This window comes from Aphelocoma coerulescens, chromosome 27, assembly GCF_041296385.1.
Source record: "Aphelocoma coerulescens isolate FSJ_1873_10779 chromosome 27, UR_Acoe_1.0, whole genome shotgun sequence".
NCBI classification, from domain to species: domain Eukaryota; kingdom Metazoa; phylum Chordata; class Aves; order Passeriformes; family Corvidae; genus Aphelocoma; species Aphelocoma coerulescens.
Window position 1 is genome coordinate 1715337 of NC_091040.1, and position 15420 is coordinate 1730756.

Consider the following 15420-nt stretch of genomic DNA (forward strand, 5'->3'; position numbering starts at 1 on the left):
GAGGCGGGGGGGGGGGGGGGGGGGAAGGCGACGGGAGGAGTTGCGTAAGCGGTGGCGGGAACTGCGCGTGCGCGAAGCCACGCCCCGAGCGGCCGCGCCCCCCTCGCTGGGCCACGCCCACCCTGCGCGCGGCGGCTGGCCACGCCCCTCCCCCGGGGCTGCGGGAATGGGGGAGCCCGGGAACGGGGATCCTGGGAACGGGGGATCCTGGGAATGGGGGATCCTGGGAATGGGGATCCTGGGAATGGGGGATCCCGGGAACGGGGATCCTGGGAATGGGGGATCCTGGGAATGGGGGATCCTGGGAATGGGGATCCTGGGAATGGGGATCCTGGGAATGGGGGATCCTGGGAATGGGGGATCCTGGGAATGGGGATCCTGGGAATGGGGGATCCCGGGAACGGGGATCCTGGGAATGGGGGGTCCCGAGAATGGGGGATCCCGGGAATGGGGGATATCCCGGTAATGGGGGATCCCGGGAATGGGGGATCCTGGGAATGGGGGATCCTGGGAATGGGGGATCCTGGGAACAGGGATCCCGGGAACGGGGGATCCCGAGAATGGGGGATCCCGAGAATGGGGGATCCTGGGAATGGGGGATCCTGGGAATAGGGGATCCTGGGAACGGGGATCCTGGGAATGGGGGATCCTGGGAATGGGGATCCCGGTAATGGGGATCCCGGGAATGGGGGATCCCGGGAATGGGGGATCCTGGTAATTGGGGATCCCGGGAATGGGGGATCCCGGGAATGGGGGATCCTGGGAATGGGGATCCCGGGAATGGGGATCCCGGTAATTGGGGATCCCGGTAATGGGGATCCCGGTAACGGGGATCCTGGGAATGGGGGATCCTGGGAATGGGGATCCTGGGAATGGGGGATCCCGGGAATGGGGGATCCCGGTAATTGGGGATCCCGGTAATGGGGATCCCGGTAATGGGGGATCCTGGGAATGGGGGATCCCGGTAACAGGGGATCCCGGTAATGGGGGATCTCGGTAATTGGGGATCCCGGGAATGGGGATCCCGGTAACGGGGGATCCCGGTAATGGGGGATCCTGGTGGGCCCCGGTAACGGGGGATCCCGGTAATTGGGGATCCCGGTCATGGGGGATCCTGATGGGCCCCAGTCATGGCGGGGCTGGCAGAGTGCACCCCGGTAATGAGTGCACCTCGGTAATGGGGGATCCCGGTAATGGGGGATCCCGGTGGGCCCCGGTAATGGGGGGCTGGCAGAGCGCACCCCGGTAATGGGGGATCCCGGTAATTGGGGATCCTGGTAATGGGGGATCCTGGTAATGGGGGATCCCGGTAATGGGGGATCCTGGTGCACCCGGTCTGGGTGGGGTAAATAGCACGGTGCACCTCGTTAGCAGGAGGCTCCCAGGTCACACAGTTTGGGGTGACAGTGACATGGGGCACCCCATTAGTGGAGCCTCCCAGTATTCCCAGTTCAGGGGGATGATGGCTCCAGGGTCTCCCGGTGCACTCAGATGGGGGGGCAGAGCTGGAAGGGTGCCCCCGTTACTGAGCCACCTTTGTTCTCCTCTATGTTTTAATTTTATTGATCACTTTTTCCAGCAGATCCCAAACCAGCAGTGCATGGGATTTCTCCAGGGTTCCCATTATCCTGCCCAGCCCTCTGAGAACTCCTCGGCTCCTGTCACTTTTATGTGGAGGACACAGGTCCCTTTCTCCAGGGATTCAGCCACTTCTGTGCCCCCCAAACCCAGATAAGGCAGCAGAGCTCAGGGTGCAGCTATTGCCAACCTCCAGTGCTGAAAAATGGTGAAATCAGATAAAAACCTCTTGGATTTCGCCACAAAAATGGGATGTGTGGAGCAGGGAGGTGTCCTGTCCACCGGGCTTGTCTGGGCAGCAACGTGGGGTTGGTTTTCTCCCCACCCTAAACCAACAGCCACTCTCTTCCTCCTCCTCTTCTTCCTCATGCTTGAAGTGCAGCATCCAGGTGAATCCTGGGTATTGCAGGACTTCCAGGATAACCCTCCCAGGAAGACCCTTTGTGGCCAGGCTCACATCCTACAAATAAAATAAAATAAAATAAAATAAAATATAATAAATCAATAAAATCGGAATTTCTTGCGCAGGAAGACCCCCAAGGTCTCCTGCAGCCCTTCGGGGCTCCCCCAGCACGTTCCAGGGTCTCCTGGAAGATGCTCCATGAGGAATACAGCTGGAAAAGCCATGCACACGGTGCAGAGAGCAGTATTCCAGGGAAATACTGCGGGATGGCTGGTTGGGAGTGTGACAAACACCAGCAGGAAGCTTAAAAATCCACAATAAAGGCTTATATATGGGGAAAAAAATAAAAGGAAGGGTGAAAAATTCCTGTCGCTTCTGGGGTGGCAGCCCCAGCCCTGCTCTGGAGTTTGGATCCAGGAACTCATCCGCTGCCTCCATGAGGCGTTAAATATGGATTTAATTAATCTCAGCCCACAAAAGTGCTCTGAAGGGCTTGGGGGTGCCACAACCTCCCTCGTTTTAAGGAGGAAGCACAACTGTCAGAAGCTGGGAATCAGCCTTCCACCACTGGAAACTGGGATTGATCCTTATTGTTTTATCCCATTCCTTCCCCAACGAGATTTGTTTTTGTGTAAAAGTGGTAAACTTTGCTGTTTCAAAAAGAGTAGTCAGTGCCGAGCCAGGGATTCAGGGCAGGAATGGGGATTTGAGGAGGGGAGTAGAGATTTGAGGGAGGGAGATGGGATTTGAGGAGGGGAGTAGAGATTTGAGGGAGGGAGATGGGATTTGAGGAGGGGAGTAGAGATTTGAGGGAGGGAGATGGGATTTGAGGAGGGGAGTAGAGATTTGAGGGAGGGAGATGGGATTTGAGGAGGGGAGTAGAGATTTGAGGGAGGGAGATGGGATTTGAGGAGGGGAATAGGATTCGAGAGGGAAGAAGGATTCAGGGAGGGAGCAGGGATTCGCTGAGAGCTGGAGGAGCCGGCGGCACGAACTGGGGCAGGGAGAAAGTACAGACAGCTCTCTCAGCACATGGTTACAAAAACCCAGCGCTGCCGAGCCCGGGTTCATCCGGGGCTGCCGCGGGGCCGCATTGTGCTGCAGAGCCCCGGGGAGGGAAAGGGAGACAAGGAAACAGCTGGAAACAGCTGGAGCCGCGCGGGGGGTTCAGGCAGCTGCCGCCCTGCTCCGTCCTGCCGGCTCCCGGCGCCTCGGCGGGGTGCGGAGCCCCGCGGGACACGGGGATGGACACGGGGATGGACACGGGGATGGACACCGGGCAGGCTGCGGGGTGTGGGGACAGCGGGGCCAGGACCCGGCCCAGGGAATGTTTCGAGGTTTTAGGGAATCCTGGCGGGGTGCTGGGCGGAAAGTCCCGTCTGGCCCTTCAGCCAGGGGAGGGCTGGACGCCGTGGTTTGGCGAGGAGGCTCCCTGCGGGATTTGCAGCCGGGATGGATGGAATTGGACTCAGCCCGGCCGTGCCACGCTGGGGACACCCCGAGGCCACCGGGCAGCAGATGAAGGCCAGCTGTGCCACAGCCGTGCCGGGGGGACTTTGCCAGGGCAAAAATCCCGTCTCGTCCCGCCTGGCCTCGGTGCTGGCACCGCGTGTGGCCACGGGTGACTGTCGCTGGCAGAGCCACGGGAAGGTCAGGGGCAGGATAAAACTATTCCTGGAGCAGAGCTGCTCGGCTCCGCGGGAGGGAAGCGGAGGGGATTGTCTCCTCTGAGCTTTAATTCCCATCCCCGATGGCCGCGGGGTCACTGGGTGCCCTCCAGCCACGCGAGGGGGGCGGGAGGGGTCTCGGTGGCCGCGGTGGCCACGGGGCTTGTGCTTTGCAAAGGGCTCTGGGGCGCTTTCCACGGGTGCTGCTCCGCACGGGAGATGCTGTGAGGTGACAGATGCTGCTGTCAGCAAGAATCCAGGGGGAAAAAAAAAAAGAAAAAGAAGGAAGAAAGAAAGAGCGAGGCTCCACGGAGAAAGCCGGGGAGAAGCCGCCTCCTCCGCCGTGTCCCGACCAAACCGGGTTCTCCTGCAGTGCCAGACTGGGGAGGGCCCGCGGACAAACGGACGGGGTGGAAGCCAGGAGCTGTAATTAGCCCAGAGCCTCTGCAGCCACCAACCGCTGTCAGTGCTCCCTTCTAATTAGGAAAAAACAAGGAGGGGGGGAAAAAGGGGAAGAAAGGAAAAAAGAAAATTCCCAAGCGAGGAGGCTTTTCTTTTCTTTTCTTCTCTCTCTCTCTCTCGCCGGAGTTTTCGCCGTTCCTGCCGGGAGCGGGAGCAGCCGGAGGGCACCGGCTAATCCTGCCTCGCAGGTCTGGGCCGCCGGCTTAGGGCTGGAATCTCTGGTATTCGGGAGCACGGGGACAACAGCGCTCGAAGCTCTTGGGGCCTCTCGCTCCGCGGGTCATTCCCGGGGGGTTGGGAGGCGTTTTTCCCTGGCTTTTCCTCTCTCCGTGTGTGCGTGCGGCTCTGCCCGTCCCCTCCCGCCTCGCCGCCGGGCACCTGGGACAAGTTGCACAAGGATGGAAGCAAATGTGGCCAAGCCCCTGCCTGGAGCTGGCGGGGACACTTTAGGGCGGGTGCTGAGCCCTGATCCCAGCCCTGATCCCGCTCTCCCGCGGGACAAATCCCCGCGTGGTGGTTTTGCAAGGGGAAGGGCACAGGTGGGATGAGGACATCATCTCCACGGCCCCACCCCAAACTGCCGCAGGGATGCTCCTGGTCCGAGCCCCCCAGGAGCCCCCCACGGGCAAGGACGTGGCTCCAGAGGGGTTCCAGAGCCCTGCCATGCTGCCCACGGAGGTGAAACCGGCCGGGATGGCATCCCAGGGCAGCCGGGAGAGCCAGCTGGGCTGGGAAAATCCAGCCCCACGAGTCCGGAGCCGTGGGAAAGCGCCGGGGCCGTGGGGCTCTGGGGGCGGTGACTCAGCCCCGGCTGCTCCAGGAGCGGCTCCACAGCCCCGGGGCTTCATCCCTGTTTTCCAGAGGGCTCCAGTTTTCCCACTCTCTCCTATTCCCCCCCACCCCAGTGAGCATCACGCCAAATTTTGGGAGGTGCTGGGGGGCTGCAGACCCGATCCCCCCCCCCACCCAGGGGGGACCCGGCTCCCCCCGCGCCCCCCGGCACGGCCCCGCACGGCCGCTCCCGGCTCGTCCCCGCTGCCGCCGGCTCAGATAAGAGCGCGGGCCGGGATCAACGGTCTCGGGCACAGCGGAGCCGTCACTACACATTAACCAGCTGTCCGATGGAGCAACGCGTCCTCGGAGCCAAGATCAACAGTCCCCAAAGCAAACTGGGAGCGGGGCCAGGCGCAGCGAGCGCGGCCGGAGCCTCCCGCGAGCCCCCCGCTCCCCCCCGGGCTTCGCACCCCCGGGCTGGGCTCGCCTTTGGCTCCGCGGGCCGGGCCGGGGCCTCGCCCTGCGGGCGTGGGCGGGTGATGAGCATCCCCAGGGTGTCCCTGCTGCTCTCCCAGGGATGGGGTTTCGAGGGAAGAGGGTTTGGGACGAGATGCTTCGTGTTAGGGCGGGCGTGCTGCATCCCGGATTGTCCCCGGGATATTTGGAGGGACCCCCCCCGAGCCTTCCCCACCCACCCCTCCCCGCTCTGCCCGCAGCATCCCGGGGGTGCCGCATCCTGGGCTGTCCTGGGGATCATCCGGAGGGATCCCTGCCCTCCATCCCCCCCCTGCCCGCAGCATCCCGGTGTGCCAGCCTGTCCTGGGATCATCCGGAGGGATCCCTGCCCGCGACCCCTCCATCCCCCCCCCGCCCGCAGCATCCCGGTGTGCCAGCCTGTCCTGGGCTCATCCGGAGGGACCCCTGCCCGCGACCCCTCGTCCACCACCAGCGCCAGGGGCTGCTGCGATGCCAAATCCCAAAAGCATCGGACAAAACCCTCTGAGCTTCTGGGGGGGTGCAGGAACCTGGCGGGGGGCGGGCGGGGGGTCTGCGTGTCCGAGAGGGGCTGTGCAGGTCCGGGGGGGCTCTGCAAGTCCGGGGAGGGCTCTGCGGGTCCGAGGGGGGGTCCCTGCAGGTCCGCGGGTGCTCCGCGTAGGCGGAGGGGCCCTGCGGGTCTGGGGGGACAAATCTGGAGGTCCGGAGTGGGGGGTGGGGGGGGGTCTCTGCAGGCCTGCAGGGGGCTCTGCGGATTCTGGGGGGCTCTACAGGTCCGGGGGGGGGGGCTCTGAAGGCCTGGGAGGGCCCTGCGGGTTTGGGATGGGTCTCTGCAGGTCTGGGGGGCTCCGGCACCCACAGCATCCCCCGCCCGGGGCAGGGTGGGGGTCCCGCGCCTGTCGCACGTGACCCGTGGGGGGGGGGGGGACGGGAGGAGGGGGGAACATCCCTCCGTTTCCCGGTGCTCGGGATCCCCCCCCCTCCCCGCCCCCCGCACTGCACCACGTACGGGGGTCCCCCTTCCGCGCTCTAGGGGTGGGGGGATGGGGGGGTGGGGGGTGGGCGGAGCCTCCTGCCCTGGCCCCGCCCCCCCGGGCTCCGCAGCCGATGGAATTTTCCACTCGCGGGCGCGGCGCGGGCTCCCGCCGGCCACGCCCCTTCCCCCCGCGCGCGCGCGCGCGCGCCCCGCGCGGCCCCGCCCACATCCCCGCGCGCTCGGCCCCGCCCGCCTTCCCGCCATCCCCCGCGGAGGGGGAAAGATGGCGGCCGCCATGGCGGCGGGGCTGGGCCGCAAGGCCCCGCGGCTCTGCTGGAAGGTGGAGCCGGGAGGAGGGGGATGAGGGGCACCGAGGAGCTGCGGGAGGGCGCGGGGAGCGGCTGTGGGGCCGCGGGATGAGCGGTGTGGGCGCTGGCGGGGGAGGGTAGAGCGCGGAAGGCCCTGGCACGGGTAGCGCGTGCGAGGCGTGAGGGGAAATAAATGAAGGCGCTGGTGGTGTTGGGCTCACTCCGGGCTCTGTTCTTGCCTCGCCTCAGGCTGCGGAGTCCCTGCTCCGTCCCGGAGCGGCCCTGGCCTGTGTGGTTGTCCCGGTGAGGAGCAGGAGGAGGTGTCCGCGGGTGCCCGAATGGGCCCGAGAGCTGAGCCCTGAGGAGAAGGAGAGGAGGCTCAGATCCGCGGCGCCCATCTTCCCCGATGAGCGCATAGAGCGCACCTTCTACTTGGCCTGCACGGGTAGGGCAAAACGTGGGCTCAGCTTGGGCCGGGAGATGTGAGAAGCAGACGTAGTGAGGCTGAACTCCCCACTTTTCCTTCTGCCCGGGGCAGAGAGGCTTCCCTGCCTCATCTCCGAGGCTGTTGGTGCCTTTGTGCCTTGACTCCTGAAATCCCAGCCTGGTTCGGCTTGGGAAAGCCCCTCCCGTGCCATGGGCAGGGCCACCTTCCCCAACCCCAGGCTGCTCCAAGCCCGGCCTTGGGCACTGCCATGGATCCAGGGCCAACCCCAGCTGCTCTGGGAATTCCATCCCAGCCCCTCCCCACCCTCCCAGGGATGAATCCCTTCCCAAAATATCCCATCTAAACTTCACTTCCAAGCCTTTTCTCCCCTTTTCCCTGGGCTGTGAGGGAAGAGCAGCGAGCAGCAAGCTTAGCCCGGGGATTCTCTGCGTGCTCTGATTTCTCCTCCTCCTCCTCCCCTTCCTTCGAGGGGCTCTGAGGCTCCTCCTGAGCTGCTTTTCCATCGTTCCCAGCTGAAATCATGGATCCCTACGTCCCTCCCGAGGGCGATGCCCGCCTGACCTCGCTGTCCAGGGATGGGCTGAAGCAGCAGATGCAGAAGCTGAGGCAAACAGCGGCCTCCCAGCTGGCGTACGTACCCCTCATTAGTTAATTAGCTTGATTACCTGCTGCTGCAGCAGCTCTGCTCGGCCTGTCCTGCGTCTGTCTCTCTCGGATATTCCCGGGCTTGTGGGATTTCCGGGAGATTTTTTGGGATTTGGGGGTTGTTTCCTCCTTGCTTTTCCCTTTGCTGTGGTTGCCCTTGGCCAGGAGTCCCAGGGGTGGGAATGTTCCCTCCTGTCCTGCTGGGAATGGCCACGCTGGGCACTCCGAGGAGCCCAGAGTGCTGAGAGGATTTCTCTGCCTGTTTTTAGGGGTTCTTACCCCCCCTGAACAACACCTGGTTTAGCTTCAAACCTTGGAAAAAATTACCAAAGATCAAACAAGAAAATGCAGTGGTGGGAGTGAGGTGATGGACGACGAGGTGAGATTGGCACAGGGTGAAAAATGTAGAGGTTTTGGGCTTCTCTTTGTGGTAAATAGGTAAGAGTAAAAAAATACCAAAATGAAGAATTCTTGTTGTCCTCCAAACCTTCTTCTCCTTCTTCTACCACTCCATGTTCTGCAATAAAAGTAGTTTGGAATGATTGGACAGAGAATTCCCCAGTTCCTGCCCGTGTTACTGAATAATTGGCAGGAAAGTGAAAATAATGTGCGTTTTTAGTAACTATTGGTGAAATTATCTTTAAAAGGCCGGGTAAATCTTGATAGAGAGGCCTCACTCCTGCTTTCTGTGCTCTGTGCTGTACCTGGGTCACGCTGGTGGCTCTGTTCCTCTGATAAAACTTAATAAACAACTCTCTGGCAGCATTGAAACTGCAGGAAAAGTCTGGGTTTATCTCTGAAACTCCTTGCCAGGACTTCCAGCAAATTCTCTCCCATCAGGAGGGATTTGATTTATGGCACAGTTCAGTGTCACTGATTTTTTAGGATCCTTTGGGTCTGGCTGTTTCCTGACCACCTGAAGGTTTTGGTTTTTTGGTGGGAATCTCCAGTTCTCAGCTGCTGAAAGCTGGGATTGAATCCTGTGGGGTCGCTGCCATCATCCCAAACATCCAGGACAGCTCCAATTCCTTCTCTCCTTCATTTATTTGGGTTTTTTCCTTCCCAGCCTGAGGAAGATCAAGGATCACGACCCAGATTTCAGCACCAAAACCTTCCCAGAGAAAGCCCAGGAGATATTTATTGAAGCTCACAATTCCCTGGCAAAGTAAAGCCCTTCCCTGACCCCTGTGGTGATGGGGGAAAGCAGGAATTTGGGGAGGGAAGCAAGAATTTGGGGGAGGGAAAACAGGAATTTTGGGGGAAAAGAGGAATTTTGGCAGGGAAAAGCAGAAATTTGAGGGGGAAAAGGAGGAATTTGGGGAGGAAAGCAGGAATTTGGGGAGGGGGAAAGGAGGAATTTGGGGGGGGGGGAAGGAGGAATTTGGGGGGGAAAAGCAGGAATTTGAGATGGAAAAGCAGGAATTTGAGGGGGAAAGCAGGAATTTGAGATGGAGAAGCAGGAATTTGGGGTGGAAAAGCAGGAATTTGGGGTGGAAAAGCAGGAATTTGGGGGGGAAAGCAGGATTTTGGGGTGGAAAAGCAGGAATTTGGGGTGGAAAAGCAGGAATTTGGGGTGGAAAGGCAGGAATTTGAGGGGGAAAAGCAGGAATTTGGGGGGGGAAAGGAGAAATTTGGGGGGGAAAAGCAGGATTTTGGGGTGGAAAAGCAGGATTTTGGGGTGGAAAAGCAGGAATTTGAGGGGGAAAAGCAGGAATTTGGGGGGGGAAAGGAGAAATTTGGGGGGGAAAAGCAGGATTTTGGGGTGGAAAAGCAGGAATTTGAGATGGAAAAGCAGGTATTTGGGGGGAAAAGCAGAAATTTGGGGTGGAAAAGCAGGAATTTGGGGGGAAAAGCAGGAATTTGGGGTGGAACCTCTTCTCCCGAGCTGCAGTGACCGGGGCTGTTCCCTTTGCAGCTTCAACAAGCAGAAACTTCACTCCCTGGTGACCGAGCGCTGCTACCCCGTAAGTGCCTGGAATTTTGGGGTATCCCCAGCTGGAAGGGCCCCACTGGGAGCATCAGCTCCAACCCCTGGCCCTGCCCAGGACCATCCCAACAGCCCCACCCTGTGCATCCCTGGGAGCCTTGTCCAAACCCCTCCCAGGTTTGGGGTGGTGGCCGTTCCCTGGGGAGCTGCTCCAGTGCCCGAAATCCCTCTGGATGAAGAACTTTTCCCTAAAATCCAACCTAACCCTCTCCTGGCACAGCTCCAGCTGTTCCCTGGGTCACGTCCCTGCTCCCCATCAGTGCCTGGATGACTTCCATGGTGTTTAAAACTCTCTCAATTCGATCATTTGCCTCATTTTTAATGGATTTTCCCCACTTTTTTTTTTTTTTTAAGGCTCTCTAAACCTGGAGATGCCTCATTTATTTTTTTTTTTTCCCTTCTGGCTACAGCAAAGAGCTGGGAGGGAAACCCCAAAAGTAACCAACAAACCCAAACCATTTATGGTGTTCTCTCTGTCCTGTTCGCATCCCAAACCGAGCCGGAGCTGATTGCTACTCACCGGAACGAGCCAATCATTAATTACAATGATTAATTAGCAGCTGATTTCTCCTGGCAGGACATGGTCCGTGGGAACAGGTACAAAACCATCCGCTGGAGGTTTCTGGAGTCCCTGGAGCCGCCCAGGGTGGTGCAGGTGCGCTGTGACAGCATCATGAACCGGGGCAACCTCTACGCTCAGGTGACCGTGAGGATGCACAGCCGCCAGGTGAGCCCTTCCCGGGATGGGGGCAGGGAATGGCTCTGGACAAGGGAGCTCAGATCCCACCTGGGACACCTCCCACTAGCCCAGGGTGCTCCAGCCTGGCCTGGGATGCTTGCAGGGGTGGGAAATCCATCCCAGCCCTCACAGGGAGGAATTTCTTCCCAATATCCCATCTAAATTTCAGTTTGGAGTCATTTCTCCTTGTCCTGGCCAGTTGTTCCTCTTTGTGTTTCCTGGCTGCTCCTTCAGGTCACACTTAGGTCACCCTGGAGCCTTCTCTTCTCCAGGCTGGTCAATCCCAATTTTCCCAGCCTTTCCTTGTTGGATAATCCATCCCTCACCTCGGTGCCACCAACCCTAAACTGCTGCCAGCCCAGCACAGAGAATCCCAACATGTTTGGGGTTCGAAAGACCTGAAATCCCATCCTTGGGCACCTCCCACTAGCCCAGGGTGCTCCAGCCTGGCCTGGGATGCTTGCAGGGATGGGAAATCCACCCCAGCCCTCACAGGGAGGAATTTCTTCCCAATATCCCATCTAAATTTTAGTTTGGAGTCATTTCTGTTTGTCCTTGCCAGTAGTTCCTCTTTGTGTTTCCTGGCTGCTCCTTCAGGTCACACTTAGGTCACCTTGGAGCCTTCTCTTCTCCAGGCTGCTCAATCCCAATTTTCCCAGCCTTTCCTCTGGATGATCCATCTCTCACCTCGGTGCCACCAACCCCAAACTGCTGCCAGCCCAGCACAGAGAATTCCAGCTTTATTGGGGTTGGAAAGACCTGAAATCCCATCCTTTGGGCACCTCCCACTAGCCCAGGGTGCTCCAGCCTGGCCTGGGATGCTTGCAGGGGTGGGAAATCCATCCCAGCCCTCACAGGGAGGAATTTCTTCCCAATATCCCATCTAAATTTCAGTTTGGAGTCATTTCTCCTTGTCCTTACCAATAGTTCCTCTTTGTGTTTCCTGGCTGCTCCTTTAGGTCACACTTAGGTCACCTTGGAGCCTTCTCCAGGCTGGTCAATCCCAATTTTCCCAGCCTTTCCTTGTTGGATAATCCATCTCTGACCTCGGTGCCACCAACCCTAAACTGCTGCCAGCCCAGCACGGAGAATCCCAGCTTTTTTTGGGGGTTGGAAAGACCTGAAATCCCATCCTTGGGCACCTCCCACTAGCCCAGGGTGCTCCAGCCTGGCCTGGGATGCTTGCAGGGATGGGAAATCCATCCCAGCCCCTCCCAGCCCTCACAGGGAGGAATTTCTTCCCCATATCCCATCTAAATTTTAGTTTGGAGTCATTTCTCCTTGTCCTGGCCAGTTGTTCCTCTTTGTGTTTCCTGGCTGCTCCTTCAGGTCACACTTAGGTCACCTTGGAGCCTTCTCCAGGCTGCTCAATCCCAATTTTCCCAGCCTTTCCTCATTGGATAATCCATCCCTCACCTCAGTGCCACCAACCCTAAACTGCTGCCAGCCCAGCACAGAGAATCCCAACATGTTTGGGGTTGGAAAGACCTGAAATCCCATCCTTGGGCACCTCCCACTAGCCCAGGGTGCTCCAGCCTGGCCTGGGATGCTTGCAGGGATGGGAAATCCACCCCAGCCCTCACAGGGAGGAATTTCTTCCCCATATCCCATCTAAATTTTAGTTTGGAGTCATTTCTCCTTGTCCTGGCCAGTTGTTCCTCTTTGTGTTTCCTGGCTGCTCCTTCAGGTCACACTTAGGTCACCTTGGAGCCTTCTCTTCTCCAGGCTGCTCAATCCCAATTTTCCCAGCCTTTCCTCATTGGATAATCCATCTCTCACCTCGGTGCCATCAACCCCAAACTGCTGCCAGCCCAGCACGGAGAATCCCAGCTTTTTTTGGGGTTGGAAAGACCTTAAATCCCATCCTGGGACACCTCCCACTAGCCCAGGGTGCTCCAGCCTGGCCTGGGATGCTTGCAGGGATGGGAAATCCATCCCAGCCCCTCTCCGCCCTCACAGGGAGGAATTTCTTCCCAATATCCCATCTAAATTTCAGTTTGGAGTCATTTCTCCTCGTCCTTACCAATAGTTCCTCTTTGTGTTTCCTGGCTGCTCCTTTAGGTCACACTTAGGTCACCTTGGAGCCTTCTCCAGGCTGCTCAATCCCAATTTTCCCAGCCTTTCCTTGTTGGATAATCCATCCCTCACCTCGGTGCCACCAACCCCAAACTGCTGCCAGCCCAGCACCGAGAATCCCAACATTTTTGGGGTTGGAAAGACCTGAAATCCCATCCTTGGACACCTCCCACTATCCCAGGTCGCTCCAAACCCCATCCATCCTGGTTTTTTGTGGATGTTTTGACAGATTTTGGCCATCTACGACCGCTTTGGGCGGCTCATGTACGGCGGGGAGGAGATTCCCAAGGATGTTCTGGAATACGTCGTGTTTGAGAGGTACCTGGTGAACCCCCACGGGACGTGGAGGATGCACGGGAAGATCATCCCAGAGTGGGCCCCGCCCAAGGATCCCATCCTGAAGGTGGGAAAAGGCTGGAAAAATCCCTGGATAAAGCTGAGGGGAAGGTGGAGGGGGTGGGGGGTTCATCCACGGGCAGAGCTGTTTGGAATGTCCATGGAATTCCTTACCTGGGAGCTGGGATTGGGAGGCTGAGGGCCTGGAATGAGAGGCTAAGGATCATTTTGGGGTGGGATTTGGAGGTGTGGGATGATTTGGGGGATGATTTTTAACCTGTGCCTGATCTGGAAAAGTGTCTCTGGCTCCTTGTGTTACTAAAAATCGATCTTGGAGAAGAAGGAGGAGGGGAGAATTCCAGTGTAGTTCAAGGCTTCTCTTCCCATTCCCTTCTCCTGCCTCCATCTGATCCCCCTTTTTTCCCCTTTCCAGAGCCCTCTGCTCCCCCTTTTTCCTGCTCTGTGACAGGGATCATCCCCACAGCTGCTCTCCCTCCTGCTGATTTTTATCCCTCTCTTTTCCAGACCGTGCTGATTCCTGGCCCAGCCCCGGATCCCTCCCAGGAGCACGAAGAAGTGAAGTAGGAAGTTCTGGAATGGTGGGCAGGGACAGCAAACAGGCCAGCAGGGAGGACTGGGAATATCTCTTGGATGTGGCTGTGCCTTCCCTGCCAGCAAAGTGGCTTCAGGAATGGGCTCCAGTCCTTCCAAATTTATCCCTCAAGGAGCCAGAGGGGCTTGGGAGGGGGATCTGGGTGAGCTCTGGGAAGAGCTGGGCTCCATCCCAGCAGGCTCTGGGTGCTGCCAGCTTCCCCCTCGCTGTGTTTCCGTGAGGATGAGGAGCCTCAGGAGCATCCACAGGCCACCCTCTGTCCTGGAATTCCCTTGGGAGAGCCCTTGGGAGCCTGTCCCGACGTTGGGATGTTTGTCCCCTCCACGGGAGGTGTCCCAGACCTGCTGGTCAGTCATTAAAACTTCCACCAGTGGCAGTTTTGGCACAATCAAGTGTTGGCACAACCTTTTCCCATCCTCTCTCTGCTGATTCCCAAACTCTTGGCTTTTTTGAACAGAAACCAGGAAAAACTTTAAACCGAGTCCTGTGGGAGGGGGGTGCTGCTGTTAGAGTTGCCCAGAGGAGCCGCAGCCCCGCTGATAATTGGATTTAATTCCGTTTTTGGCTCTTCTCAAGGCAGTTTTTCAAGGGCTGGCTTGGTGGTGGTGGTGCTGTCACTGAGGGACTGGCACCATCCTGTGGACACGGGGACATCTGCAGCTGGCCCTGCTTTTCCAGGATGGCTGCCTTGGGAAAACACTGCTTTTTCCATGGTTGGGAATAAACCTGTGAGGCTCCTTCTCTATTCCTGCTCTGCTCAATCAATTCCCCTCACTCTCTGAGCAAAATCCTCCCTGGTCACCCCCAAAAAAACCCCCAAAACCAACCAACCAACCCCCTTTTTTTCTCCTTCTTGTCCTGCTTTTTAACTCAGCTGCTTCCAGAGCGTGGGAGAGTTCAGGGAATTTTGATTTCTTCCTTGAGAGCGATTTTGCAGAGCAAAAAAAAAGAAAAAGGAGTTGTGGCTCCTTTTGCTTTTCAGCGTTGCTTTTGGGGAGGGCAGGAGCTGCTCTTTGTGCTGTGCTGGGAGAGGAGCCAGCAGTGGAATCCCTGCCATGTCCTTTGGGAAGTCAGGAGGTGTCACAATCCCTCTGTTCCTGGGGAAAAACCAACAAAAAAACCTCTTTCCACTGAGCCTGTGCCTCGCTCAGGAGCTGAGGAGGTGCCTGGGGCCGAGTGTGGGAGCTCAGATCCCTCTGTGGTTGTGTCTGGTGGAGCTCAGGGCAGGAGGGGATGGAATTCCTTACCTGGCAGCTGGGATTGGGAGGCTGAGGGCCTGGAATGGGAGGCTAAAGGTCATTTTGGGGTGGGATTTGGAGGTGTGGGATAATTTGGGGGATGATTTTTAACCTGTGCCTGATCTGGAAAAGTGTCTCTGGCTCCTTGTGTTATTAAAAATCGATCTTGGAGAAGAAGGAGGGGAGAATTCCAGTGTAGTTCAAGGCTTCTCATCCCATTCCCTTCTCCTGCCTCCATCTGATCCCCCTTTTTTCCTTAAAATTTTTTCCTTAACTTTTCCTTTTTTCCTTAAAATGTTTTCCTTAACTTTTCCTTTTTTCCTTAAACTTTTTCCCCTGACTTTTTTTTTCCTTAACTCGGAGGGAGGAGAGAATTGGGATTGTTCAGGCTGGAAAAGGGGATTTTTGGGGTGACCTCATTGCAGATTCCAGTCCCTGAAGGAGCTACAGGAGGCACGGAGGGAGTTTTACAAGGAATGAGGGGACGAGGGGAGTGGATTCCCACTGCCAGAGGGCAGGGATAGGGGGGATAATGGGAAGGAATTCCCTGTGAGGGGTGAGGAGGGGCTGGGATGGAATTCCCAGAGCAGCTGTGGTTTCCCCTGGATCCCCTGGAAGTGTTGCAGGCCAGGTTGGAGCAGCCTGGGATAAGGAAAGGTATCCCTGGATGGGATT

General features: G+C 58.2%; 1 protein-coding gene across 1 annotated transcript; it reads left to right on the plus strand.

The window, feature by feature from the left end:
* The first annotated feature begins 6592 nt into the window (after positions 1-6592).
* MRPL45 (mitochondrial ribosomal protein L45) lies at positions 6593-14252 on the plus strand. The gene is made up of 8 exons (XM_068996276.1): positions 6593-6695; positions 6913-7108; positions 7624-7741; positions 8823-8921; positions 9672-9720; positions 10321-10470; positions 12788-12961; positions 13420-14252. The coding sequence occupies exons 1-8, from the start codon at positions 6639-6641 to the stop codon at positions 13477-13479; spliced, it is 903 nt and encodes a 300-aa protein (XP_068852377.1). The 5' UTR covers positions 6593-6638; the 3' UTR covers positions 13480-14252.
* Positions 14253-15420: the final 1168 nt, after the last annotated feature.

Coding starts and splice junctions, on each gene's coding strand:
- MRPL45 (XM_068996276.1), top strand. CDS start 6,639: ATGGCGGCCGCCATGGCGGCGGGGCTGGGCCGCAAGGCCCCGCGGCTC. Junction 10,471..12,787: donor TGAGGATGCACAGCCGCCAG/GTGAGCCCTTCC, acceptor ATGTTTTGACAG/ATTTTGGCCATCTACGACCG. Junction 12,962..13,419: donor CCAAGGATCCCATCCTGAAG/GTGGGAAAAGGC, acceptor TCTCTTTTCCAG/ACCGTGCTGATTCCTGGCCC.